We start from the raw sequence: 25,284 nt of genomic DNA, 5'->3' as shown, positions 1-25,284 counted from the left end.
TGGGAGCCTCTTGCCTGTCCCATGAGCTGCTGGTGCTCAGTGGCAGCCTGGGACCAGGTCTGTGGCACGTGGGGACAGAGGTCCTGCCCTGCCCTGCCCTGCCTGTAGCTGCTGTAATGGGTTTCTAATATTAGCTGCATGCTCTGCCCTTGGGCTGGAGCAGGGCTTGGCTCAGCTGTTTAACAGCAAAAGCTTTCCCCCCAGAAAAAAAAACCCAAACCAAGCCAAACCCAACCCAACCCAACCCAACCCAACCAAACCCAACCCCAAACCAAGCCAAGCCCAACCAAACCCAACCCCAAACCAAGCCAAGCCCAAACCAAACCCAACCCCAAACCAAGCCAACCCAAACCTAAACAACCCCAAACCAAACCCAACCCAACCAAACCCAACCCCAAACCAAGCCAAACCCAACCCAACCAACCCCAAAACAAACCCAACCCCAAACCAAGCCAAACCCAACCCAACCAAACCCAACCCCAAACCAAGCCAAACCCAACCAAACCCAACCCAACCAAACCAAACCCAACCCCAAACCAAGCCAAACCCAACCAAACCAAACCCAACCCAACCAACCCCAAAACAAACCCAACTCCAAAACAAACCCAACCCCAAACCAAGCCAAACCCAACCCAACCAACCCCAAAACAAACCCAACCCCAAACCAAGCCAAACCCAACCCCAAACCAAGCCAAACCCAACCCAACCAAACCCAACCCCAAACCAAGCCAACCCAAACCCAAACAACCCCAAACCAAACCCAACCCCAACCCCACCCCAACTCCAAACCAAACCCAAACCCAAACCAAACCCAACCCCAATCCCAACCCAAACCAAACCCAACACCAAACCCAACCCAATCTCAACCCCAACCCCAACTCAACCCCAACCCCAAACCAACACCAACCCAAACTCAACCCCAACCCCAACCCCAACCCAACACCAACCCAAACTCAACCCCAATCCCAACCCAACCCAACCCTAACCCAAACCCAACCCCAACCCAACCCCACCCCAAACCAAACTTAACCCCAACCCCAACCCAACCCCAGACCCCCCCCCCCCCCCCTCCCAAACCAACCCAGAGAGGAAGCAAAGCACAAGAGCCAGGCAGCCACTGAGTGTCTGAGTTTATTTGATCACTGGTCCTGCAGACCTCAGCAGCCAGTTGAAAGTCATTTCTGGGGAGCAGGAAAGGGCAGAACAGCTGCAGGAGGGTTTTGCAATTCCAAGCCACTACATCCAGCTGCTAGCAACAAAACAAGAGGCAAATCTAACCTTCCCAACTCCCCCAGCCCCCTTCCCCAGATCAGCTTTCTGAGCTCTTCAATTCATACAATCACAACACAGAATGGGTTGGGGTTGGAAGGGAGCTTAAAGCTCAGCAAGATCTAACCCCCCCTGCCATGGGCAGGGACACCTCCCACCAGCACAGCTTGCTCAGGGCCTCATCCAGCCTGGCCTTGAACACCTCCAGGGAGGAGGACATCCACAACCTCCCCTGGGCAACAGGTTGCCCAGGGGAGGTTGTGGATGTCCTCCTCCCTGGAGATGTTCAGCCCCAGAAGGCCTCACCCTGAACACCTCCAGGCAGGGCACAGCCACAGCCTCCCTGGGCAGCCTGTGCCAGAGTCTCCCCAGCCTCACTGCAAAGAATTTCTTCCTCATCTCCAGTCTCAATCTCCCAGCTCCAAGCCATTGTCTCTCACCCTGGCACTCCCAGCCCTTCTCCAAAGCCCCTCCCCAGCTCTCCTGGAGCCCCTTCAGGCACTGGAAGGCTGCTCTGAGGTCTCCCTGGAGAGCCTTCTCTTCTGCAGGCTCCACAGCCCCAGCTCTCACAGTTCAGGCAGCAAAAGCCTCATCTCCTCCACCTCCCAAGTCCATCAGTTTATGAGGAGCTCCCTGACAGGCACCAGCACCACTCCTTGCCACTCACTGGCATCTGGTGGGTGCCTCCTTTCTGGGTGGGCACTCTGAGCCAGGCAGGACAGGTGCAGCTGGGGGGAGGTCCCTCAGGGTTTCTCCTGTCCCTCCAATTCAGGAGGCTTTTACATTTTGCCCTGGGCTGCAGCTCCTAGAAATAACCCTGGAGCCCAGCACTGCCTGCAGGAGAGCCTGAGCTTGCCAAGGAGTGGGAGCATGAATGGAGCTGAATCTGCAAGGAAATATTCCCTGGGAGCAGTACTCCTCCCCTCCCCTCCCCTCTCTCCCCTGCCCTCCCCTCTCTTCCCCTCTCCTCTCTCCCCTCCCCTTCCCCTCTCCTCTCTGCCCGCCCCTTCCCCTCTCCTCTCTCCCCTCCCCGTCCCCTCTCCTCTCTCCCCTCCCCTTCCCCTCTCCTCTCCCCTTCCCCTCTCCTCTCCCCTTCCCCTCTCCTCTCCTCTATCCTCTCCCTTCCCCTCTCCCCTCTCCTCTCCCCTCTCCCTTCCCCTCTCCCCTCCTTTCATCTCCTCTCCCCTCGCCCCTCTCCTCAGTGGGGGATGGTAGCTGGGGCCATGCTAGCAAGCTGCAGTCACAGCAAGCCAAGGCAGGGCTGGGGGTGCTGGGACCTGCCCATCTTAACCAGAGCCTCTCCTATCATCTCTGTCTCCCTAAATCAACCCCAATTAGCAGCCCAGCAGTCACCACCTGCCACCAGCAATTGATTGGTTTGATTTGTGGTCAAATGTTGAGCAGATCAACTCCAGAGCAACTCAAGCTCCAAGGGGGAAGGTCCTGCTGGGGTTAGGTAAAGCCTCATGAGGGTGACCAGCACTCAGCAGAAACACCTCCGGAGCCCCCCAGGGAGCTCAGCCCTGAGCAGCACCACAGGATGTCTGTTCACAGAGTGTCTGTCTCCAGACCCTCTCCTCACCCTCCTTGGCTCCCTCCTAGCCAGGCTGCTTTGGAGCTGAGGAGCCCTGCCCCAAGGACAAGATCTGCTGGCGCTCAGCAGCGTGCTGTGAGCTGCTGCAGGAGCTCCTGAGGAGCCTTCAGATGGAGAGCAGGGCTGAGCAGCAGCTTTGTTTGGCAGGAGAGGCAGCAAGGAGCTGAGCAGAGCCCGTCTCTGGAGCTGGCTGGGCTTCGCCTGCTGCTGCCCCAGCTGCTCTGGCAGAGCCCCACAGCCCTGCTGGCTTGCTGAGGGCTCTCCCCAGCCTGGCAGAACGGAGGCTCTAACATCACAGCACTTGCAGAGGCAGCTTTGGGAGGTTGCTCTCCCCCCCTGCCCCATTTCTGGGCTGAATTTAGCCCACCCAGCGTTGTGCTGCACCTGAGGCAGGATGGAAGGAGAGGCTGGCTCTGAGGGGAGCTCCTCTGACCTTGCAGTGCTGGTGGGGCTGGGCCAGGACTGAGCTCCCTGGGGCAGCAGGAGGACACCAGGGGCCTCCTCACTGGGGAGGGCTGCAGACCCCACGGCCTGCAGCAGGTGTCCCTGTGGGCTGAGGCTGGTGGCTTGCAGGGGTGGGGGCAGGGGGCAGGGGGCAGGGGGCAGGAGGCAGCATTGCCTCCATCCTACCCAGCAGGAAGCAAAGCTAAAGCGAAGCGGCGGCAGGGTGGGAAGGGAAGGCACAGACCCTGCTGGGGGGGAAAGGGCAGCTGGTGCCAGCAGGGCCACATCCATCTGTCACTGCCACTTGTCCTCCGGGTCCCCTGGGTGGAACCTGTGGAGGTGGTCGGCGTACCTGGGGACAGGGCAGAGCCACATCAGCTCCCAGCAAGGCCCAGAGCCCTCTGCAGCTGAGCCACAGCTCCTGAGCCAGCCCCAGGCTGGGAGCTGCTGGGGGTGATGGAGCCAAGGCCTGGGCCCCATCCTGCTCTCCAGGCTCCAGACCTTCCCGTGGGACGTGAAGCAGCCCTGGGAAGGGGCCTGGAGAATGCCTGGCTGGAGGCAGGTGCTTGCCTTGCTCTGGGAACGTTTCCTCCCCCTCATCCTCACTGGATGAAGGGTTCAAAGCCCCTGTTTGCAGAACAGAGGAGCACCCAGCAGTGCCTCAGAAAGGTCTGCTGCAAAGCACCAGGCTCTGCCCACCACCCCCAGGCAGAGGCTGCCCCCAGGCCCGGGGCCAGGCTGCCCTCACACTCACTTCTTGGCGCAGTACGTGGCACAGTCTCGCCCCACGCTCTCGCTCCAGGCTGTCCTGTACAGCACCTGCAGAGGAGGAGTGATCAGCCCAGCCCTGCCCAGCCCTGCCCAGCCCCACAGCAGCCTCTCACCCTTGTGCCACCCTGTCCCTGCTATGCAATGCCATGACATGCCATCCTGTGCCACTCTATGCCATCCCATCCCATTCCTATCACCCCACCATGACATGCCAGCCCAGCCCACCCAACCCCAGCCCACCCCATCCCTGCCACCCCATCCCAGCCACCCCATCCCTGCCACCCCATCCCTGCCACCCCATCCCTCCCACCACATCCCTGCCAGCCCATCTCATCTCATCCCATTCCACCCCATCCTATCCCATCCCATCCCATTCCTATCACCACATTCCACCTCATCCCACCCCATCCCATCCCTGCCACCCCACCCCTGCCAGCCTATCACATCCCTGCCAGCCCAGCTCATTTCATCCCACCCTATCCTATCCCTGCCACCACATATCTTCCATCCCATCCCATCCCATCCCAATCCCATTCCTCCCACCCCACCCCTGTGGCCACCCATGCAACCCCTGCCAAGGGGTTTTGCAGTTGCCTGTGGCTTCTGCTCATCAAGCAGAGCCCTCAGGTGATGCTCTGGATGAAACCAGCTTTGCAGCCTGGTGTTGCCAAAGTGGAGAACCCCAGCAGCTGTGCCAGGGGTGGCCCTCAGCAGGGGCAGGGTGGGTTTTTGGCTGGGGCAGTGCCACCCCAGCTGTGCTGGGTTGGTGCAGGGCTTGAGGTTGCAGATGAATGGAGCTGAGGGTTGGGCACAGGCCTGAGGAAGGCCATTGCTGGCCTTGGCTCCTTTTGGCTTTTGTGCCACTGGGGCTTTATTGCAAAGCTGTGGTCTGAGGAGGCAGGGAGGTTATGGAGGGAGGGATCAGGCCCCTGAGCCAGGCTGCTGCATTCAGGGGTCTAGAGCACAGGGCTGGTGAGGAGCAGCTGAGGGACCTGGGGTTGTGCAGCCTGGAGCAGAGGAGGCTGAGGGAGACCTCATTGCTCTCTGCTCTTTAACATCTTCACTGGTGATCTGGAGGAGGGGATGGAGTCCATCAGCAGTAAATTGGCAGATGACAGCAAGCTGGGGGCAGGAGTTGATCTGTTAGAGGGCAGGAGAGCTCTGCAGAGGGACCTTGCCAGGCTGGACAGGTGGGCAGAGGCCAAGGGCAGGAGATTGAACACATCGAAGTGCCAGGTGCTGCACTTTGGCCACAGCAACCCCATGCAGTGCCACAGGCTGGGGGCAGAGTGGCTGAGAGCAGCCAGGCAGAGAGGGACCTGGGGGTAGTGGTGGACAGCAGCTGAACAGGAGCCAGCAGTGTGCCCAGGTGCCCAAGAAGGCCAAGGGCATCCTGGCCTGCACCAGGAAGAGTGTGGCCAGCAGGAGCAGGGAAGTCCTTGTGCCCTGTGCTCAGCACTGCTCAGGCCACACCTTGAGTCCTGTGTCCAGTTCTGGGCCCCTCACTTTAAGAAGGACATTGAGAGACTTGAAGGTGTCCAGAGAAGGGCAACAAAGCTGGGGAGGGGTCTGGAGCACAGCCCTGGGAGGAGAGGCTGAGGGAGCTGGGGTTGCTTAGCCTGCAGAAGAGGAGGCTCAGGGGAGACCTTCTTGCTCTCTGCAACTCCCTGAAGGGAGGTTGGAGCCAGGTGGGGGTTGGTCTCTTCTGTCAGGCAGCCAGCCCCAGAACAAGAGGACACAGTCTCAAGTTGTGCCAGGGGAGGTTTAGGCTGGAGGTGAGGAGAAAGTTCTTCCCAGAGAGAGAGATTGGCCCTTGGGATGTGCTGCCCAGGGAGGTGGTGGAGTCCCCATCCCTGGAAGTGTTTAGGAGGAGCCTGGATGAGGCCCTTGGTGCCATGGTTTAGTTGATCAGATGGTGTTGGGTGAGAGGTTGGACTTGATGATCTCAAAGGGTCTCTTCCAACCTGGTTAATTCTGTTCTACTCTATTCTATTCTACAGCTCCCTGAGAGGAGGCTGGAGCCAGGTGGGGGTTGGGCTCTTCTGACATGCAACAAGTGACAGGACCAGAGGAAATGGCCTCAAGTTGCACCAGGGGAGGTTGAGGTTGGACATGAGGAACGATTTCTTTCTTGAAGGGCTTGTCCAGGCCTGGCCCAGGCTGCCCAGGGCAGTGGTGGAGTCCCCAGCCCTGGGAGGGGTTTACAAAGCCCTGGTGCTGAGTGCCATGGTTCAGTGGTGCCCTGGCAGTGCTGGGCTCAGGGCTGGACTCAACAGTCTGGAAGGTCTGTTCCAGCCCCAACGATTCTGGGATTCTATCCTTAGATTCCAAATCAAACCAGGGATGAGTGAAACCACAGCAGGCAGAGGGCAGGGGGGGCAAGGGTGAGGGCTGAGCTGCCTCCTGGGAGGCTTCGCTCCCATCACAGGCAGAGAGGAGCTGGGGTCTGTGCAGTCCCCATCAGACACAGCTGGTGCTGAGGGCTGGATTTCAGCCCCTTCTGTGCCTAGATGAAGCAGGAACCTTCCAGCCCTGTGGCAGTTCTGAATTGTACCTGTTTATTCCCTTTCCCCCCCCCCTGTTTTAATCTAGGTTACAGCTTTAAAGTTTAATGACATTTAACTTCTTTGCTGCTTTCCTCCCCCAAAAATAACACCAAGTCAGCTCTACTTCGAGAAGATCAGGGTGGAAATATTGTTCTGATTTGCCTTTCATCTTCTTTCACCCTTTAATTATTGATGATTTGTTGATGTTTTCCCCTGAAAGGAGAAATGAACTCCTCGGGTACAGGAGGAGTTTGCAGCGTGACTGACTCCCAGGGGACTGAGGCTGCCTCCAGCCTCTCTTGTACACAGAACCACAGAGTGGTTGGGGTTGGAAGAGACCTCTGGGGATCAGCCAGGCCGAGCCCCTGCTCCAGCAGGGCACCCACAGCAGCTTGCCCAGCACCACAATGCCCAGGGGGGGTTGGAAGCTCTCCACACAAGGACACTCCACAACCTCTCTGGGCAGCCTGCTCCAGGCCTCCAGCACCCTCACAACAAACAACTTTCTCCTCCTCTTCACATCCAACCTCCTGGGCTCCACTCTGTGCCCCTTGCTGCCCCTTGGCCTGGCCCTGGGCACCACTGAGCAGAGTCTGGCCCCAGCCTCTTGCCCCCCACAGCTCCTTTAGCTCTTGCTGAGCATTGCTCAGCTGCCCTCTGGGGCTGCTCTTCTGCAGGCTCTCAGCCCCAGGGCTCTCAGCCTTTGCTGCTCCCAGAGCTGTTCCAGGCCCCTCAGCAGCTCTGCAGCCTCCCCTGGACTCTCTCCAGCAGTTCTCTGTCTCTCTTGAGCTGGGGAGCCCAGACCTGGACCCAGCACTCCAGGGCTCCACCACCCTTACATTAAAGCAGTTCCTCCTCATACTTCGATGGAACTTCTTATGCTGCAGTTTGTGCCTGCTGCTCCTTGTCCTCTCACTGGGGACCAAACCTCCCCTGCTGTGTTTCCAACCTTAATGTACAGCTGGAGAAATGGAAGAACTAGAGGAGAACAGCCACAGGGCAAGAAAGAACCATGGGGAGCACCTGGGCTGGCACCACATCACACACAGCCTGAGCTCATCACCTGGGGAGGCAGCAAACCTGACCAGGCTGTGTCATTTAAGAAGGACATTGAGACACTGGAAGGTGTCCAGAGAAGGGCACTCAGCTGCACTCCAGGCACTCAGCTGCACTCCAGGGCTGTGCCTCTGCAGAGCTGTGTGGCAGCTCTCACCCCAGCCTGGGGCTCTGACTCTGCTGTTAGCAGGGGAAGGGAGCTGGGCACAACAGTGCCAGGCTGTGGCCCTGCCATGCTTGGCTGTGGGGTGCCAGGAGGTGTTGAGGGGCTGGAGGAGACTTGTCCTGGTGCCTGGCCAGCCAAGCACACCCTGCCACATGCAGGGCATCTTCCTGGGCACCACCATGGCACCTGACCAGCTGATCCAGTTCACCCTGCCCTGCCCAGAGGGACAAAGCTTCCCCCAGAGCCCCACACCCCTGGCTCTGCCTGAGCCCTGCTCCTCTGGCATGACTCTAGGAATCAGCCTGAGAACTTGGCAGAGAAGCTGGCAGGCAGCAAACTGGGAGCCCTCCCCACTCTGGGCTGCCCTTGGAGGGGTTGGCAGCCAGAGCTGGGCTCTCAGGACACCCAGATGCCCCTTGGCTGCCCAACGGTGTCCAGTTCTGGGCTCCTCAGTTCAAGAAGGACATTGAGAGACTTGAAGGTGTCCAGGGAAGGGCAATGAGGCTGGGGAGGGGTCTGGAGCACAGCCCTGGGAGGAGAGGCTGAGGGAGCTGGGGTTGCTTAGCCTGCAGAAGAGGAGGCTCAGGGGAGACCTTCTTGCTCTCTCCAACTCCCTGAAGGGAGGTTGGAGCCAGCTGGGGGTTGGTCTCTTCTGCCAGGCACCCAGCCCCAGAACAAGAGGACACACTCTCAAGCTGTGCCAGGGGAGGTTTAGGCTGGAGGGGAGGAGAAAGTTCTTCCCAGAGGGAGTTATTAGCCCTTGGGATGTGCTGCCCAGGGAGGTGGTGGAGTCCCCATCCCTGGAGGTGTTCAAGAGGGGCTTGGATGTGGCACTTGGAGCCATGGGTTAGTTGTCAGGAGGTGTTGGGTGACAGCTTGGACTGGATGATCTCTGAGGTCTTTTCCAACCTGGCTGATTCTGTGATTCTATGATTCTGTGTGGGGCTAAAGGGATGTCCCCAGGGCTAGCAAAAGGCTCTGGGCACAGCTGGTGAGGGGCCATGGGGATGTGTTTGATTCCTGATCTTGCTTGCAGGGCTGGCTGTACAGGAGCTAGCCAGAGCTTTGCTGCCTGCCAGCAGAGTGCCAGCCCAGGGAGGGTCACAGAGCTGCCTGGATTGACCTGGAAGAAGTCAATCAGCAGCCTGGCACTGACAAGTCCCTGCCCAAAGCATGGCCCTCAGCACTACATCCACATCACTCTTAAATGTCTCCAGGGGTGGGGACTCTACCACCTCCCCGGGCAGCCTGGGCCAGTGCCTGAGAACCCTTGCTGGGAAGGTTTTCTTTATAGCCAACTTGAACCCCTCCTGGTGCAACCTGAGGCTCTTTCCTCTTGCCTTGTTCCTTGGATGAAGAGAACCTCTCAGGGAGCTGCAGAGAGCAATGAGGTCTCCTTCAGCCTCCTCCACACTGAACACCCCCAGCTCCCTCAGCTGCTCCTCCCCAGCCCTGTTCTCCAGACCCTTCCCCAGCTCTGTTGCCCTTCTCTGGCCCTGCTCCAGCCTCTCAATGTCCTTTCTGGAGTGAGGGACCCAAAACTGAACCCAGAGCTCAAGGTGTGGCCTCCCCAGTGCTGAGCACGGGGGCAGGATCACATCCCTGCTCCTGCTGCCCACACCACTGCTGCTCCAGGCCAGGCTGCTGGTGACCTTCTTGGCCACCTGGGCACCCCCTGGCTCAGCCAGCTGTCAACCAACCCCCTCAGGTCCCTCTCTGCTGAGCAGCTCTCCACTGCTCCCCAGGCCTGGGGCACTGCCAGGGGTGGTTGGGGCCCACCTGTAGATCCTGCCCCCTGGCACTGTTGACCCTCACTCAATTGCTCTTAGCCCAGCCCCAGTCATGGCTGCAGAACCAGCCCCACAGGCAGATGCACTGAACCCCCTGTGAGGTGCCAGCATGGGACAGTGTGAAGACACAGATGGCTTCCAGTGCTGCCCTGGGGCCAGCCTGTGCCCCCCCGGGGGCGCCAGTCCCACCCCATGCCGCTGGGGGGGGACACCCCTGCGTCCCTGCCCAGCCCTGGTGCCCACGCTGCCAACCCACTCCGTGCCTCCGGAGCCAGGGGTACGGCAGAACCCCCCCCCGAAAGCTGGCACTGCCCCTGGCTGCAACGTTGGCCGCTGCTTGGCCGGGGTGCCCAGCCCTGGGGGCCCCCAGACTCACCAGGAAGACGAGGCAGTGCAGCAGCAGGGTGTAGAAGAAGGCCACGGTGCGCGCCGTCTTGTTGGACAGGATGAGTCGGCCCTGCAGCGGGAGCAGAACGCACAACCCCAGCTGCAGGGGGGCTCTGGGAGCCTGCCCCTGCCAGCCCCTGCCCAGCACAGCCCCCGGGGCTCTGCTGCTGCCAGAGCCTGCACAAGAGGCAGGCGAGGTGGGATGCTTTGCCCCCCCGCAGCCCTCGCCCGTCGCTGCCCGTCTCTGCCGCGAGTGCCCCAGCCCCAACCTGCCCAGGTGGAATCCCAGCCCTGCAAACCCTCCCCGAGCTCGTTTGGAGCTGACTCCCCTCAGCTTCCCCCACCGGCTCTGCCTGCTCCCCCCCTGCCCCCGGTGCCAGCCCTGCCTCGGGGCCTGGCTGCGGCTCAGCGCCGCCCGGGGGAGCGATCCCGGCGGTAATTAAGTCTCCTGCAGTTCGAATTCGCCAGCTCCAAGGAGCTGTGATTCCAGCAGCCTCCCACTCAGCCAAGGCTGGGCCAGTGCTGCAGCCCTGCCTGCACCCCAGCTCTGATGCAGGACCCCAGATTCCTGGGGAAGCTGACTGCCCCTGCCATGGGGTCTGCTCCTCTGCCTCGGGAGCAGGGATGGGGTCTGCACCTCTGCCTCGGGAGCAGGGATGGGGTCCGCTCCTCTGCCTCGGGAGCAGGGATGGGGTCCGCTCCTCTGCCTCGGGAGCAGGGATGGGGTCTGCTCCTCTGCCTGGGGGAGCAGGGATGGGGTCTGCACCTCTGCCTCGGGAGCAGGGATGGGGTCTGCACCTCTGCCTCGGGAGCAGGGATGGGGTCTGCTCCTCTGCCTCGGGAGCAGGGATGGGGTCCGCTCCTCTGCCTCGGGAGCAGGGATGGGGTCTGCTCCTCTGCCTGGGGGAGCAGGGATGGGGTCTGCTCGTCTGCCTCGGGAGCAGGGATGGGGTCTGCTCCTCTGCCTCGGGAGCAGGGATGGGGTCTGCTCCTCTGCCTGGGGGAGCAGGGATGGGGTCTGCACCTCTGCCTCGGGAGCAGGGATGGGGTCTGCTCCTCTGCCTCGGGAGCAGGGATGGGGTCTGCACCTCTGCCTGGGGGAGCCGGGAGGGGGTCTGCACCTCTGCCTCGGGAGCAGGGATGGGGTCTGCTCCTCTGCCTCGGGAGCAGGGATGGGGTCTGCACCTCTGCCTGGGGGAGCAGGGATGGGGTCTGCACCTCTGCCTCGGGAGCAGGGATGGGGTCTGCTCCTCTGCCTCGGGAGCAGGGATGGGGTCTGCTCCTCTGCCTCGGGAGCAGGGATGGGGTCTGCACCTCTGCCTGGGGGAGCAGGGATGGGGGCTGCACCTCTGCCTCGGGAGCAGGGATGGGGTCTGCTCCTCTGCCTCGGGAGCAGGGATGGGGTCTGCTCCTCTGCCTCGGGAGCAGGGATGGGGTCTGCACCTCTGCCTGGGGGAGCAGGGATGGGGTCTGCACCTCTGCCTCGGGAGCAGGGATGGGGTCTGCACCTCTGCCTCGGGAGCAGGGATGGGGTCTGCACCTCTGCCTCGGGAGCAGGGATGGGGTCTGCTCCTCTGCCTCGGGAGCAGGGATGGGGTCTGCTCCTCTGCCTCGGGAGCAGGGATGGGGTCTGCACCTCTGCCTGGGGGAGCTGGGATGGGGTCTGCACCTCTGCCTCGGGAGCAGGGATGGGGTCTGCTCCTCTGCCTCGGGAGCAGGGATGGGGTCTGCTCCTCTGCCTCGGGAGCAGGGATGGGGTCTGCACCTCTGCCTGGGGGAGCAGGGATGGGGTCTGCACCTCTGCCTCGGGAGCAGGGATGGGGTCTGCACCTCTGCCTCGGGAGCAGGGATGGGGTCTGCACCTCTGCCTGGGGGAGCAGGGATGGGGTCTGCACCTCTGCCTGGGGGAGCAGGGATGGGGTCTGCACCTCTGCCTCGGGAGCAGGGATGGGGTCTGCACCTCTGCCTGGGGGAGCAGGGATGGGGTCTGCACCTCTGCCTGGGGGAGCAGGGATGGGGTCTGCACCTCTGCCTCGGGAGCAGGGATGGGGTCTGCTCCTCTGCCTCGGGAGCAGGGATGGGGTCTGCTCCTCTGCCTCAGGAGCAGGGATGGGGTCTGCTCCTCTGCCTCGGGAGCAGGGATGGGGTCTGCTCCTCTGCCTGGGGGAGCAGGGATGGGGTCTGCTCCTCTGCCTGGGGGAGCAGGGATGGGGTCTGCCCCTGACATGGGCCCAAGCAGCATTCCTGATGCAGGCTGAGGGCTACAGCCCCCTCCTTGCCCACTGTGCCCCCGTGGGAGCAGCCCACTCACCATGCTCAGTGTGGCTTTGTCCCAGGGGCTCAGGCTCAGGTACTTCCTCTGGCGTTCCTGCAGGGATGGGAAGCTGAGTTTTGAGGCTCAAAAGGCTGCTTTAGGGTTTGCACATCAGGAAAGCAGCTCTGTGCCCTGGGCTGCTCCCACCCTCCCCCCACCCACAGCCCCAGGGGACAGGGTGTGGGGGCAAGGGCTGGATGTGTTTGTTTACTTCTGAGTGAAAGGCAGTGGGGGTGTTTGGTGCTGCCGGGGCTGCTCTCCCTGCACCTCCCCTGCCCGGACACCCTGCAGAGCCTCCTTCCTCCCCGCCGCTGGGCAAAGCCATGCCCTGGGACACCCAAACAGGGCTGCCTGAGCCCTGCCCCAGCTGTGGGAGGCCAGGATGCTGTGGCAGAAGAGGGGGTGGGTGCAGAAGGAGGGTGCTGGGGGGCTTTCCCTACCTTCCTGCTGAAGGAGGAGAAGGGGTCCAGGCGCTCTTCGTACTGGGAGGAGTAGCGCTGCTCCGTGTCGTCCCGGCTGCCGCCCTGCGGGGCGAGACCAGGGGCACAGGCAGCAGTGAAGCTGCTGGGGGAGCTGCTGGTGCTGCAGCAAGCAGTGGATGGACACCCAGCACAGGGGCAGAGCCCCAGATCCCCCCAGGCTGCTCATTTGGAAGAGATGACCCCCAAAGGATGGAGCAGCAGAGCCCAGAGCTGAGCCACGGTCGGCGTCTGCCCCTCCACTGCGCAGCAGGAGCTGCTCCATGGAGTGATGGATTGGGTTGGGTGGGAAGGGACCTTTCAAGGCCACCCAGTCCAGCCCCCTGCAGCCAGCAGGGACATCCCCAACCCCAGCAGGCTGCTCCCAGCCCCAGACAACCTGACCTGCACTGGTGCCAGCCATGGGGCAGCTCTCTGGGCAGCCTGGGCCAGGCTCTCCCCACCCTCAGGGTCAAACATTTCTCCTTCTCTCCACTCTCAAGCTCCCTCTTTGACATCAAACCATCCCCCCTTGGCCTGTCCCAGCAGGCCCTGCTCAGAAGTCTGCAGCTTTCTGATCTCCCCTTGAAACCCTGAGAGGTCACCATCCCTGGAGGTGTTCAAGGAACACCTGGGCCTGGCACCTGGGGTCATGGTTCAGTGGCCATAGTGGTGTTGGGTTGAAGGTTGGACTGGATGACCTTAGAGGTCCTTTCCAACCCAAATGGGTCTATGAATCTATGATTCAATGCCCCTGCTCAAGGGCTCCAGTGCCTCACTCAGCACTGCTGCACCAGCACAGTGATGCTGCCCTTACCCTAGGCCTTTCTGGACCCATCACTAAGGGCTGCTGGTTGTGCTCCTGCCTGCCCCCCGGGCTGGGTCGTGTTGTGCTCCTGCCTGACCCCCGGGCAGGTAAAACTCAGCAGAGCAGAGCTGGAGCAGAGCTGCCCTTCCCCTCTGCAATACAGCCCTGCAGAGCAGAGCTGGGGCAGAGCTGCCCTTCCCCTCTGCAATAAAGCCCTGCAGAGCAGAGCTGGGGCAGAGCTGCCCTTCCCCTCTGCAATACAGCCCTGCAGAGCAGAGCTGGGGCAGAGCTGCCCTTCCCCTCTGCAATACAGCCCAGCAGAGCAGAGCTGGAGCAGAGCTGCCCTTCCCCTCTGCAATAAAGCCCTGCAGAGCAGAGCTGGAGCAGAGCTGCCCTTCCCCTCTGCAATAAAGCCCAGCAGAGCAGAGCTGGAGCAGAGCTGCCCTTCCCCTCTGCAATACAGCCCTGAAGAGCAGAGCTGGGGCAGAGCTGCCCTTCCCCTCTGCAATACAGCCCTACAGAGGCAGAGCTGGGGCAGAGCTGCCCTTCCCCTCTGCAATACAGCCCTGCAGAGCAGAGCTGGGGCAGAGCTGCCCTTCCCCTCTGCAATAAAGCCCAGCAGAGGCAGGGCTGGGGCAGAGCTGCCCTTCCCCTCTGCAATACAGCCCAGCAGAGCAGAGCTGGGGCAGAGCTGCCCTTCCCCTCTGCAATACAGCCCAGCAGAGCAGAGCTGGGGCAGAGCTGCCCTTCCCCACTGCAATACAGCCCTGCAGAGCAGAGCTGGGGCAGAGCTGCCCTTCCCCTCTGCAATACAGCCCTGCAGAGCAGAGCTGGGGCAGAGCTGCCCTTCCCCTCTGCAATACAGCCCTGCAGAGCAGAGCTGGGGCAGAGCTGCCCTTCCCCTCTGCAATAAAGCCCTGCAGAGGCAGACCTGGGGCAGAGCTGCCCTTCCCCTCTGCAATACAGCCCTGCAGAGCAGAGCTGGGGCAGAGCTGCCCTTCCCCTCTGCAATACAGCCCTGCAGAGCAGAGCTGGGGCAGAGCTGCCCTTCCCCTCTGCAATAAAGCCCTGCAGAGCAGAGCTGGGGCAGAGCTGCCCTTCCCCTCTGCAATAAAGCCCTGCAGAGGCAGAGCTGGGGCAGAGCTGCCCTTCCCCTCTGCAATACAGCCCTGCAGAGCAGAGCTGGGGCAGAGCTGCCCTTCCCCACTGCAATAAAGCCCTGCAGAGCAGAGCTGGGGCAGAGCTGCCCTTCCCCTCTGCAATACAGCCCTGCAGAGCAGAGCTGGGGCAGAGCTGCCCTTCCCCTCTGCAATACAGCCCTGAAGAGCAGAGCTGGGGCAGAGCTGCCCTTCCCCTCTGCAATACAGCCCAGCAGAGCAGAGCTGGGGCAGAGCTGCCCTTCACCTCTGCAATACAGCCCTGAAGAGCAGAGCTGGGGCAGAGCTGCCCTTCCCCTCTGCAATACAGCCCCGCAGAGCAGAGCTGGGGCAGAGCTGCCCTTCCCCTCTGCAATACAGCCCCGCAGAGCAGAGCTGGGGCAGAGCTGCCCTTCCCCTCTGCAATACAGCCCTGCAGAGCAGAGCTGGGGCAGAGCTGCCCTTCCCCTCTGCAATACAGCCCTGCAGAGCAGAGCTGGGGCAGAGCTGCCCTTCCCCTCTGCAATACAGCCCTGCAGAGCAGAGCTGGGGCAGAGCTGCCCTTCCCCTCTGCAATAAAGCCCTGCAGAGCAGAGCTGGGGCAGAGCTGCCCTTCCCCTCTGCAATAAAGCCCTGCAGAGCAGAGCTGGAGCAGAGCTGCCCTTCCCCACTGCAATACGATCCGGGGGGGGGCAGTGTTGGCAGGAGCCAGCCATCAGCCCAGCTCCCCCTGGGCTGGCTGCAGCCTGGCCTCATGGAATGATCCCTGGAGAGTATTTTTACCCTGTCACATGCCCCATTAGGTGGGAATGATGCAAGTGCCTCCCGTGCTGCCCCGGCACAGGCTCCTGCTCTTTACCTCATGCCACTGGCATCCAGGGGTTGCCCTGGGTGGCAGCTGACAGACATGGCTATGATCTTCCACGGGCAAAAATGTCAGCAGGGACAACCCAGTGCCCCCAGCAAGGCATAAATCAGAGAACCAAATAAGGTCCTTCAGGGCTGCAGGAGTTTGCCTGCCCCAAACAGCGAGCAACACAAACCCCAAAGCCAATCCTGACAACCTTCCCCTCCAGGCCCCTGAAGGGAGGCTGCTGTGAGGTGGGGGCTTGGTCTCTTCTCCCCAGGAACAAGGGACAGAACAAGAGGGAATGGCCTCAAGCCAAGTTCTTCCCAGAAAGAACAACTGGCCACTGGGATGCGCTGCCCAGGGAGGTGGTGGAGTCATGGGGAGCACCTGGGCTGGCACCACATCACACACAGCCCAAGCTCATCACCTGGGGAGGCAGCAAACCTGACCAGGCTGTGTCATTTAAGAAGGACACTGAGAGACTTGAAGGTGTCCAGAGAAGGGCAACAAAGCTGGGGAGGGGTCTGGAGCACAGCCCTGGGAGGAGAGGCTGAGGGAGCTGGGGTTGCTTAGCCTGCAGAAGAGGAGGCTCAGGGGAGACCTTCTTGCTCTCTCCAACTCCCTGAAGGGAGGTTGGAGCCAGGTAGGGGTTGGTCTCTTCTCCCAGGCAACCAGCACCAGAACAAGAGGACACAATCTCAAGCTGTGCCAGGGGAGGTTTAGGCTGGAGGGGAGGAGAAAGTTCTTCCCAGCAAGAGAGATTGGCCCTTGGGATGTGCTGCCCAGGGAGGTGGTGGAGTCACCACCCCTGGAGGTGTTCAAGAAAGGCTTGGATGTGGCACTTGGAGCCATGGGTGAGTTGTCAGGGGGTGTTGGGTGATAAGTTGGACTTGCTGATCTCTGAGGTCTTTTCCAACCTGGTTGATTCTGTGACTCTAGGAGGAGCAGTTTCCTTCACTGAAAGGGTTGTCAGGCACTGGCCCAGGCTGCCCAGGGCAGTGGTGGAGTCCCCATCCCTGGAGGGGTTTGGAAGCTGTGCAGGTGTGGTGCTTGGGGGATGTGGCTCAGTGGTGGACTTGACAGAGCAGGGTTAATGATTGGACTTGGTGATCTTGAAGGTCTTTCCAGCCTCAGGGACTCTATGAAGCTCTCCAGCAGCAGCAGCAAGCAGCCTCAGTCCAGCCAGCACAGAAGGGCAGCAGCTTCAGGGGGAGGGTGGCAGGGCAGGGAGCCAGAGTTCAACCTGCTGTCCCTTCCCTGGTTATTGTCACTTCTCCAGTTATAAGGAGAGCCCAACTATGGACACGGCTGCAGTGGGAGCTCCCCAGGCTGCAGCCTCAGCCCTGGCAAACCTCCCAGGGGCTTCAGGAATGGAACTCCCCAGGGCTGTGCCAGGAGCAGAGCAGGTCACAGCAAAGACTGGGCTCCCCCCCAGCCCCCTTCTGGCGTTACTGGGACGGTTTGGGGCTGGCTTCTGCTCTTTTGAGGAGGGGCTCTGGCTGCCCAGGGAGCTGAAGGCTGAGCAGCTCTCTGCTGGCCACAGGAAATGCAGGGTGGTGGAGAATCAGCACAGCTCTGAGGGGGGGGGAATCATTTTCCAGGCTCCCACTGCAGGGATTTACTGCAAGAAGTGCTGATTTTACCCCTTGCTGTCTGGTCAGGAAGGAGCATCCAGGACTTCCCCCCTGGAGCACCATGCTGCTGGCAGGGAGCACAGAGTGGTTTGTAGCAGCTCATTCTTGGAGGCAATCTGAGCTTCTGGCATCAAAGATGTCACACAGCCTTCAGCATGGTGAAAAGCCATCTGCCCAGAAGAGGGGATGGGTCCCTGCTCCTCTAGTCAGAGCCCTGCACCTCTCTTCATAGCATTGTTTGGCTTGGAAGAGACCTTTAAGCCCCTCCAGTCCAACCATGAACCCAGCACTGCCAGGTCAGCACCAAACCCTGGCCCCCAGCACCACAGGGATGGGGACTCCACACTGCCCTGGGCAGCCTGGGCCAGGCCTTGACAGCCCTCAAAGGGAAGAAATTCTTCCTCATGTCCAACCTAAACCTCCCCTGATGCAACCTGAGGCCATTTCCTCGTGTCCTGTCATTTGTTACTAGGGAGCAGAGCCCAACCGCCACCTGGCTGCAGCCTCCTCTCAGGGAGCTGCAGAGAGCAATGAGGTCTCCCTCAGCCTCCTCTCCTCCAGGCTGAACCCCCCCAGCTCCCTCAGCTGCTCCTCCCCAGCCCTGTCCCCAGCTTTGTTGCCCTTCCCTGGCCATGCTCCAGCCCCTCAGTGTCCTTCTGGGGGTGAGGCTCCCCAGCTCGCTCCTTCCTTGGCTTTTCCATCTCCGCTCTGTCCGGGGTGGGGGGTGTCTGTCTGTCCACCTGAGCTCAGCCAGGGGACAGAGGGAGAGCTGGGCAGGCACTCACCCGGCCAGGGTAGCTCTGGAGGAACTTGATCTTCTCGTAGAGCTTGATGTTGTCGGCTCGCAGGGCGTCCAGCTCGCCCTGCAGGGCGTGCACGGTGTGCTGCAGCATGCGGGTCTCCTGCAGGGGCACCGAGGGGCTCTCAGCGCTGAGCCCTCGGAGCGGGGAGGCACGCACAGGGCCAGCCTGGGCTCGCTCCCCTCCCAGCTCATGGAACCCCCATGGCTTCGAGTGACCTCGGCTCCCCGCTTCAAACCATCCCAGCTGCAGGTGTCTGGGGCCTCCGGTCCCGAGCCGCTACCAACCGCAGTGCCTCCCTGGCTGAAGAGAGGCCAAGGCAGACCGGGAGGCTGCGAGTGGCTTTGGGCTGAGACCTGGCCCCCGTGGGAGGTGCAAAGTCAACCTGGTGGCTTTGAGGAGGGCATCCTGGGCTGTGCTTCAGTTTCACAGCATCACAGAATCGTCAGGGCTGGCAGGGAGCTCAAGGCTCAGCCAGCTCCAACCCCCCTGCCATGGCCAGGGACACCTCACACCGCAGCAGGTTGCTCACAGCCACCTCCAGCCTGGCTGCAAACACCTCCAGGCAGGAGGCTGCCACCACCTCCCTGGGCAGCCTGTGCCAGGCTCTCACCACCCTCCTGGGGAACAACTTCTTCCTCACATCCAATCTCAATCTCCCCACTTCTAGTTCTGCTCCATCCCCCCCAGTTCTGTCCCTCCCTGACACCCTCAGAAGCCCCTCCCCAGCTTTCTTGCAGCCTCCTGCAGATCCTGGAAGGCCACAATGAGGTCTCCTGGGAGCCTTCTCCTCTCCAGCCTGCACAACCCCAACTCCCTCAGTCTGTCCTCACAGCAGAGCAGCTCCAGCCCTCTGCTCAGCCAGTTCCAACCCCCTGCCATGGGCAGGGACACCTCACACTACAGCAGGTTGCTCACAGCCACCTCCGGTCTGGCTGCAAACACCTCCAGGCATGAGGCTGCCACCACCTCCCTGGGCAACCTGAGCAGTCTGTAGAACTCTTGGGGTTTTACCCCAGCCCACACTTCCCTTTGTGCTTGCTGTCCACCTCCTGACTCTCCTGGATCTGGATCTGTCCTGGGGCTGCTGCAGCACTGATGGGCTGGGGAGGCTTGGGTGCTGCTGACAGCAGGGTATCTTCTTCTCTTGCTGTGGCCCTCCAGGTCCTGCAGCCCCCCCCCCAGGATCCCTTCCCACCCAACATACCCCCTCCAGCTCCTGGTTCCTGGCCCGGAAGCGCTCCCTCTGGCTGGAGATGATGGAGAGGAGGGAGTCCACCTGCCCCTCGGGGAAGGAGGTGCCAGGGGATGGTGGCTGACCTGCAGACAAGGCTTGGCATGAGAGATGACCCAGCAGATGCCCCCCATCCACCCCAGAGCAAGTGGGGCTTGCTCACAGGCCTCCTCCAGCGCTGTGGGGCAGCTGGGATGGCATGGGCTGGGCTTGAGCTTTTTGCTTCATTTTGGGGGAGTTTTCCTGCAAATGGAGAGGTTCACTCCTCAAGAGACAACTGATGGCACTCTTGGGTGCCACCCATGGCTGCCTTGCCATGCCCCAACCTCCCCTTCCCTGGCACAGCCATGGCTGCCTTGCCATGCCCCAACCTCCCCTTCTCTGGCACAGCCATGGCTGCCTTGCCATGCCCCAACCTCCCCTTCCCTGGCACAGCCATAGCTGCCTTGCCATGCCCCAACCTCCCCTTCCCTGGCACAGCCATGGCTGCCTTGCCATGCCCCAACCTCCCCTTCCCTGGCACAGCCATGGCTGCCTTGCCATGCCCCAACCTCCCCTTCCCTGGCACAGCCATAGCTGCCTTGCCATGCCCCAACCTCCCCTTCTCTGGCACAACCATAGCTGCCTTGCCATGCCCCAACCTCCCCTTCCCTGGCACAACCATGGCTGCCTTGCCATGCCCCAACCCTCACGGTCCCTGGCACAACCCACACTATCCTCCCATGCCCCAACCCTCCCAGTCCCCCTCAGCCTCTCCTGTGTAGCTTCTGCAGGAGCTACTGGCCCCAGAAAAGCCTCAGAGGCAGAAGCAGCCCCTCCCCCCTGCCCCTTCCTGTGGAACAGCCATCCCCATCCTGGCCTTTTCTCCTCTTCAGCCCCCTCTGCAAAGCAGCAGCTGCCTGCCTGCAGCCCCCTGGCCGTGCCTGGGGGGGGCTGGGGGTGATCCTCCCTAACAAAGGGGCTCTGCTGGTTCCCCAGGGCGGGCTGTGGCCACCCCTCCTCACTCTGCCTTGCTGGCAGTGGGAGGCATCCAGGGCCAAGGAGAAACACGTCCCTGGGGCTGGGAGGCAGGCGGCAGCACAGGGCTGCTGTTCCTAGCTGGGGCTGGGGGGCTGCAGGCTGTTTGCCTCGGGGGGGACACTTGCTGTGAGATTGTTTTGCCTCTCTTTCCAAAACCTCTCAACACACAAAAACCCCCAAAAAAACTGAGGAAAAAAAAGGAAAGAGAGAGGAAAAGCCGGGAGAGGAAGTGGGGTTTGTGTCCCAGAGGAGCCCAGGCTTGCTGTGGGTTTGACTCAGCTTCTCCTGCAAGGAGCTGATGGCAGGGAACCGTTTAGCTGCCTGGCTCTGGAGGGGGGGCTGGGCGTGCAAAGAGCAGGAGGTACAAGCACAAGGTGCTTGCTTCAGCCTGGGCATCAGCTTGGCATGGAGCTGAGCCCGGCACGGACCTGCTGCACCGCCCTGGGGGCAGCCAGGGCAGTGGCAAAACCACCGCAGCGAAGGACACAGCACACGGAGCAGGTGAGGCCTGCCCCTGCTCAGCACCAGCCTCAAGCCACCAGCCCTGCAGAGGTGAGCCCCTGCAGAGGTGAGCCCGTCCAGATGTGACCCCCTGCAGATGTGACCCCCTGCAGGTGTGACCCCCCTGAAGAGGTGACCCCCTGCAGATGTGACCCCCCTGCAGATGTGACCCCCTGCAGATGTGACCCCCTGCAGAGGTGACCCCATGGCAGATGTGATCTCCCTGCAGATGTGACCCCCCTGCAGAGGTGACCCCCCCTGCCCATGGCACTGGGGTGTCCCCCAGCAGCCCCTTGCTGCATGGCTCCTGCCTCTCACCGTAGAACAGCGCCGTGGCCTCCTTGATGGGCTCAGGGATCTTCTCCAGGCTGGGCACAGCGGCACCCTGGGCAGCGCAAGCAGAAGGGATTAAACCTTTCCCACCCACCTGAAGGTGCCTGGGCAGAGCAAACCCCTGCTGGGCCCTGCTAACACCCTGCTGCCAGCAGCCTTGCGTGAAGCATCACCGCCAAAGAGGCACTCAGCGAGGACTGAGGCTGGGACCACACAGAGAGGTTGGTTTGCAGCCCTCATATCCCAGCCTGCCCCTGCCAAGGAGAAGGGTTGGGCTGCCCTGGATGCCAGCACCACTACCCCATCCCACCCCACCAACATGGAGATCCCAGCCTGTCCCTGCCAAGGGCTGGGCTGCCCTGGTTGCCACCACCATCAGCCCATCCCACCCCAACATGGAGAGGTTGGTTTGCAACCCTCAAATCCCAACCCTTCCCTGGCAAGGAGAAGGTTTGGGCTGCCCTGATTGCCACCACCACCACCACCACCCCATCCCACCCCAAAACATGGAGATCCCAGCCTGTCCCTGCCAAGGAGAAGGGCTGGGCTGCCCTGGTTGCCACCACCATCACTACCCCATCCCACCCCACCAACATGGAGATCCCAGCCTGTCCCTGGCAAGGAGAAGGGTTGGGCTGCCCTGGTTGCCACCACCATCAGCCCATCCCACCCCACCAACATGGAGATCCCAGCCTGTCCCTGGCAAGGAGAAGGGTTGGGCTGCCCTGCATGCCACCACCACTACCCCATCCCACCCCACCAACATGGAGATCCCAGCCTGTCCCTGGCAAGGAGAAGGGCTGGGCCACCCTGGTTGACACCACCATCACTACCCCATCCCACCCCACCAACATGGAGATCCCAGCCTGTCCCTGGCAAGGAGAAGGGCTGGGCTGCCCTGGTTGCCACCACCATCACCCCATCCCACCCCACCAACATGGAGCTCCCAGCCTGTCCCTGGCAAGGAGAAGGGCTGGGCCGCCCTGGTTGCCACCACCATCACTACCCCATCCCACCCCAAAACATGGAGATCCCAGCCTGTCCCTGGCAAGGAGAAGGGTTGGGCTGCCCTGCATGCCACCACCACCACCACTACCCCATCCCACCCCAAAACATGGAGATCCCAGCCTGTCCCTGGCAAGGAGAAGGGCTGGGCTGCCCTGGTTGCCACCACCACCACTACCCCATCCCACCCCAAAACATGGAGCTCCCAGCCTGTCCCTGGCAAGGGCTGTGCTGCCCTGGATGCCAGCACGCCAGCCCATCCCCCCTGGCCTGGGCAGGCTGTGCAGGGGTAAGAAAGGAGCAGGCAAGTTGTTAGTGCAGGGGAGGTGACCCCCACCCCCCCCGCCGTGGCTGCTGGCGCCCCCTCGGGGCAGGCCGGGGCGGTGCTGCGTGCTCCCTGCGGGGGTTACCTCCGCGTCCGGGCGCTGCAGGGGGGACAGGGCCTGGATGGTGCTGAGGTCGTGCTCCAGCTTGGCGATGAGCTCCTTCTGGCCGCCCAGGGTGGCCACAGCCTCCGTCAGCTGCAGCTGCAGCTCCGCACAGCGCACTGCAAGACACAGCCAGGGCCGTCACCGGCGCCGGCCCGACCCCCCCGGGGCTCGCCGAGGGGACGGCGAGAAGCTGAGAACCCCAACCCTGTAGAACCAGAGCACGGGGTGGGGTGGGAAGGACCGCCAAAGGTGATCCAGCCCACCCCCCCCTGCAGTCAGCAGGGACATCCTCCAGCAGATCAGGCTGCACCAGCCAGGCAGGAGCCTCCTTGCACCCTTGTTTCTGGGGGCAGCAGGAGGGACCCACATCAGCAGCCTCTGCTCTGCTCCAGGCAAAGGGGCCCAGGAGCCCATCCCACCGAGGTGATGCCCCCTCCCTGGAGGTGTTCAAGGCCAGGCTGGATGAGGCCTTGAGCCACCTGTGCTGGTGGGAGGTGTCCCTGCCCATGGCAGGGGGTTGGAACTGGATGAGCTCTAAGGTCCCTTCCAACCCAACCCATTCCTGTGTGCCAGGGAAGGTGCCAAGTCCCAGTGCCATGTCCAGTGCTACATCCCAGTGCCAGGAGCAACACAAGCAGGCAACTGCTTGCACCTACATAGATGCTTCAAAGCATCAGCAAGATCCTCTTGGGGCCCAAGGGTAGCTGGTAGCATCCTGACTGGGCAGAGTGGGGGCACCTGGAGAGGGCTACAGGAGCTGAGACTATCAAATGATCCCCAGGTCAGGTCTGCATAGGAAAGAGCTGCTGGAGGAAGCTCCAGGCAGCATGCCCCTGGCTGTGGGTGCTGGGTCAGGCATATATGGGGTGATGGCTGGCATGGGGGGGTTGAAGCAGGGTGGGTGCATCTCCCAGGAGGGGCTCAGGTGGGAGCAATCCTGTCCCCAGGCTCTGGGTGAGGCTGAGCAGCCCCCAGCACCCCTGCTTGGTCAATTTTTGACGAGCAGGGACTCTTTCCAGTTACCCTCCCAGTAAAACCCAGCCCTGAACCACATCAGGAGCTGCCTGCAGGGCTTCAGGAGCCAAAGGCTTCTGCTGGCTCCCTTCAGATAACCTCAGCCCAGATGGGAAGCAGCCACAGCAAGAGGCACAGGACCAGCACCATGGGGCAAGCTCCTTGCTCTGTTTGCAAACTTACACCAAACCCATCCCCAACTCATGCTAAACCCCTCCCCAGCCCATCCCCAACCCATCCCCAACCCCATCCCAAACCCATCCCCAACTCAACTCATCCCCAACTCATCCCAAACCCACCCCCAATTCATCCCCAACCCATCCCAACCCCATCCCAAACCCATCCCCAACTCAACTCATCCCCAACTCATCCCAAACCCATCCCCAATTCATCCAAACCCCATCCCCAATCCATCCCCAACCCATCCCCAACACACCCCCAACCCATCCCCATCCCCAACCCATCCCAACCCCATCCCAAATTCATCCCAACCCCATCCCAACCCCATCCCCAACACATCCCAACCCCATCCCCAACACATCCCAACCCCATCCCCAACCCATCCTGAATCACAGAGCAGCAGCAGCTCTGCTCCTTCCACCTCCTGCCTGGGCTCTGCCTGGCTGAGGGAACTGCTGGGATCCAGGCTCAGCCCCTGCACTCTGCACCGCCCCAGGGATGCAGGATGCCTCCCTCTGTGCCTGCACCTCCAGGTAGGTGAAAGCTCAGCTCAGCTCCCAGCTGCTGCAGTCCCTCCCTGATCATTCCCTGTGTAATTATTCCCCTCCATTCCAGACAGCTGGAAGGCAAAAAGCCCTAAGCAATAAACCTCCTGCTTTATCAGCAGCCAGGGAGCACAGGATGCCAGGGCTGCCTGGGAAGGAGAGGGGAGGGCAGAGTGTTGTGCCCATGGGGCTCACCCAATGCTGCTGGGCTGGGAGCTGCTCCATGCCCCCCAGAGCCAACTGCTCCTTAGAACTGCATTCACAGCCTCACAGAACTGCCTGGTAGGAAAAGAGCCTAAGGCCACTGAGTCCAACCCTAGCCCAACAGCTCCTTGCACACAGCTCTTACACCATGGGCAGCACCACAGCCCCAGGGCTCTGAAACCCCTCCAGGGGTGGGAGCTCCACCACTGCCCTGGGCAGCCTGGGCCAGGCCTGGACAACCCTTTTGGTAAAGGAATTGTTCCTCATGGCCAACCTGAACCTCCCCTGGTGCAACCTGAGGCCATTGGCTTCAAACTAGAGAAAGGGCAGATCCAGACTGGATATCAGGAAGAAGTTCTTCACTTTGAGGGTGGTGGAAGACTGCAACAGGTTGCCCAGGGAGGTGGTTGGGGCCCCATCCCTGGAGACATTCAAGGTGAGGCTCAACAAGGCTCTGGGCATCCTGCTCTAGTGGAGGATGTCCCTGCTGACTGCAGGGGGTGGGACTGGGTGAGCTTTGGAGGTCCCTTCAGGCCCAGACCTTTCTATGCTTCTAAGAGCTGCTCTCATCCTGTTGCTTGTTCCCTGGGAGAACCCAACCCCCACGAGGCTCCAGCCTCCTTCCAGGGAGCTGCAGAGAGCAATGAGGTCTCCCCTGAATCTCCTCTTCTCCAGGCTGCACCACAGCTCCCTCAGCCTCTCCTTGCACAGGGCTTGACCCCATGCAAAGCCTGGCTGAGAGGTCTGGACTCAGGGTGGCAGTGATGGGAGCCTGAACACAGCCACCCCAAAGC

General features: G+C 61.7%; 1 protein-coding gene across 2 annotated transcripts in view; it reads right to left on the bottom strand.

Moving 5' to 3' along the window:
- Window positions 1-3,490: 3,490 nt before the first annotated feature.
- Window positions 3,491-25,284, bottom strand: part of CUX1 (cut like homeobox 1) — a 380,313-nt gene continuing 358,519 nt past the window's right edge. The window contains exons 14-22 of one of the 2 annotated variants that reach the window (XM_054167076.1): window positions 22,527-22,663; window positions 21,097-21,163; window positions 19,231-19,343; window positions 18,009-18,125; window positions 12,778-12,861; window positions 12,335-12,391; window positions 10,013-10,093; window positions 4,062-4,126; window positions 3,491-3,659 (exon numbers count right to left, since the gene is read on the bottom strand). In XM_054167076.1, coding sequence (XP_054023051.1) covers window positions 3,602-3,659; window positions 4,062-4,126; window positions 10,013-10,093; window positions 12,335-12,391; window positions 12,778-12,861; window positions 18,009-18,125; window positions 19,231-19,343; window positions 21,097-21,163; window positions 22,527-22,663 — 779 coding nt within the window. In that variant the 3' untranslated portion in view covers window positions 3,491-3,601. The remainder of the gene's footprint in view (window positions 3,660-4,061; window positions 4,127-10,012; window positions 10,094-12,334; window positions 12,392-12,777; window positions 12,862-18,008; window positions 18,126-19,230; window positions 19,344-21,096; window positions 21,164-22,526; window positions 22,664-25,284) is intronic. The other variant, XM_054167074.1, reaches the window with a different exon arrangement.

Source organism: Dryobates pubescens, chromosome 13 (assembly GCF_014839835.1).
Source record: "Dryobates pubescens isolate bDryPub1 chromosome 13, bDryPub1.pri, whole genome shotgun sequence".
In the NCBI taxonomy this organism is placed as follows: Eukaryota; Metazoa; Chordata; class Aves; order Piciformes; family Picidae; genus Dryobates; species Dryobates pubescens.
This window is presented reverse-complemented; position numbering and strand designations above follow the sequence as displayed.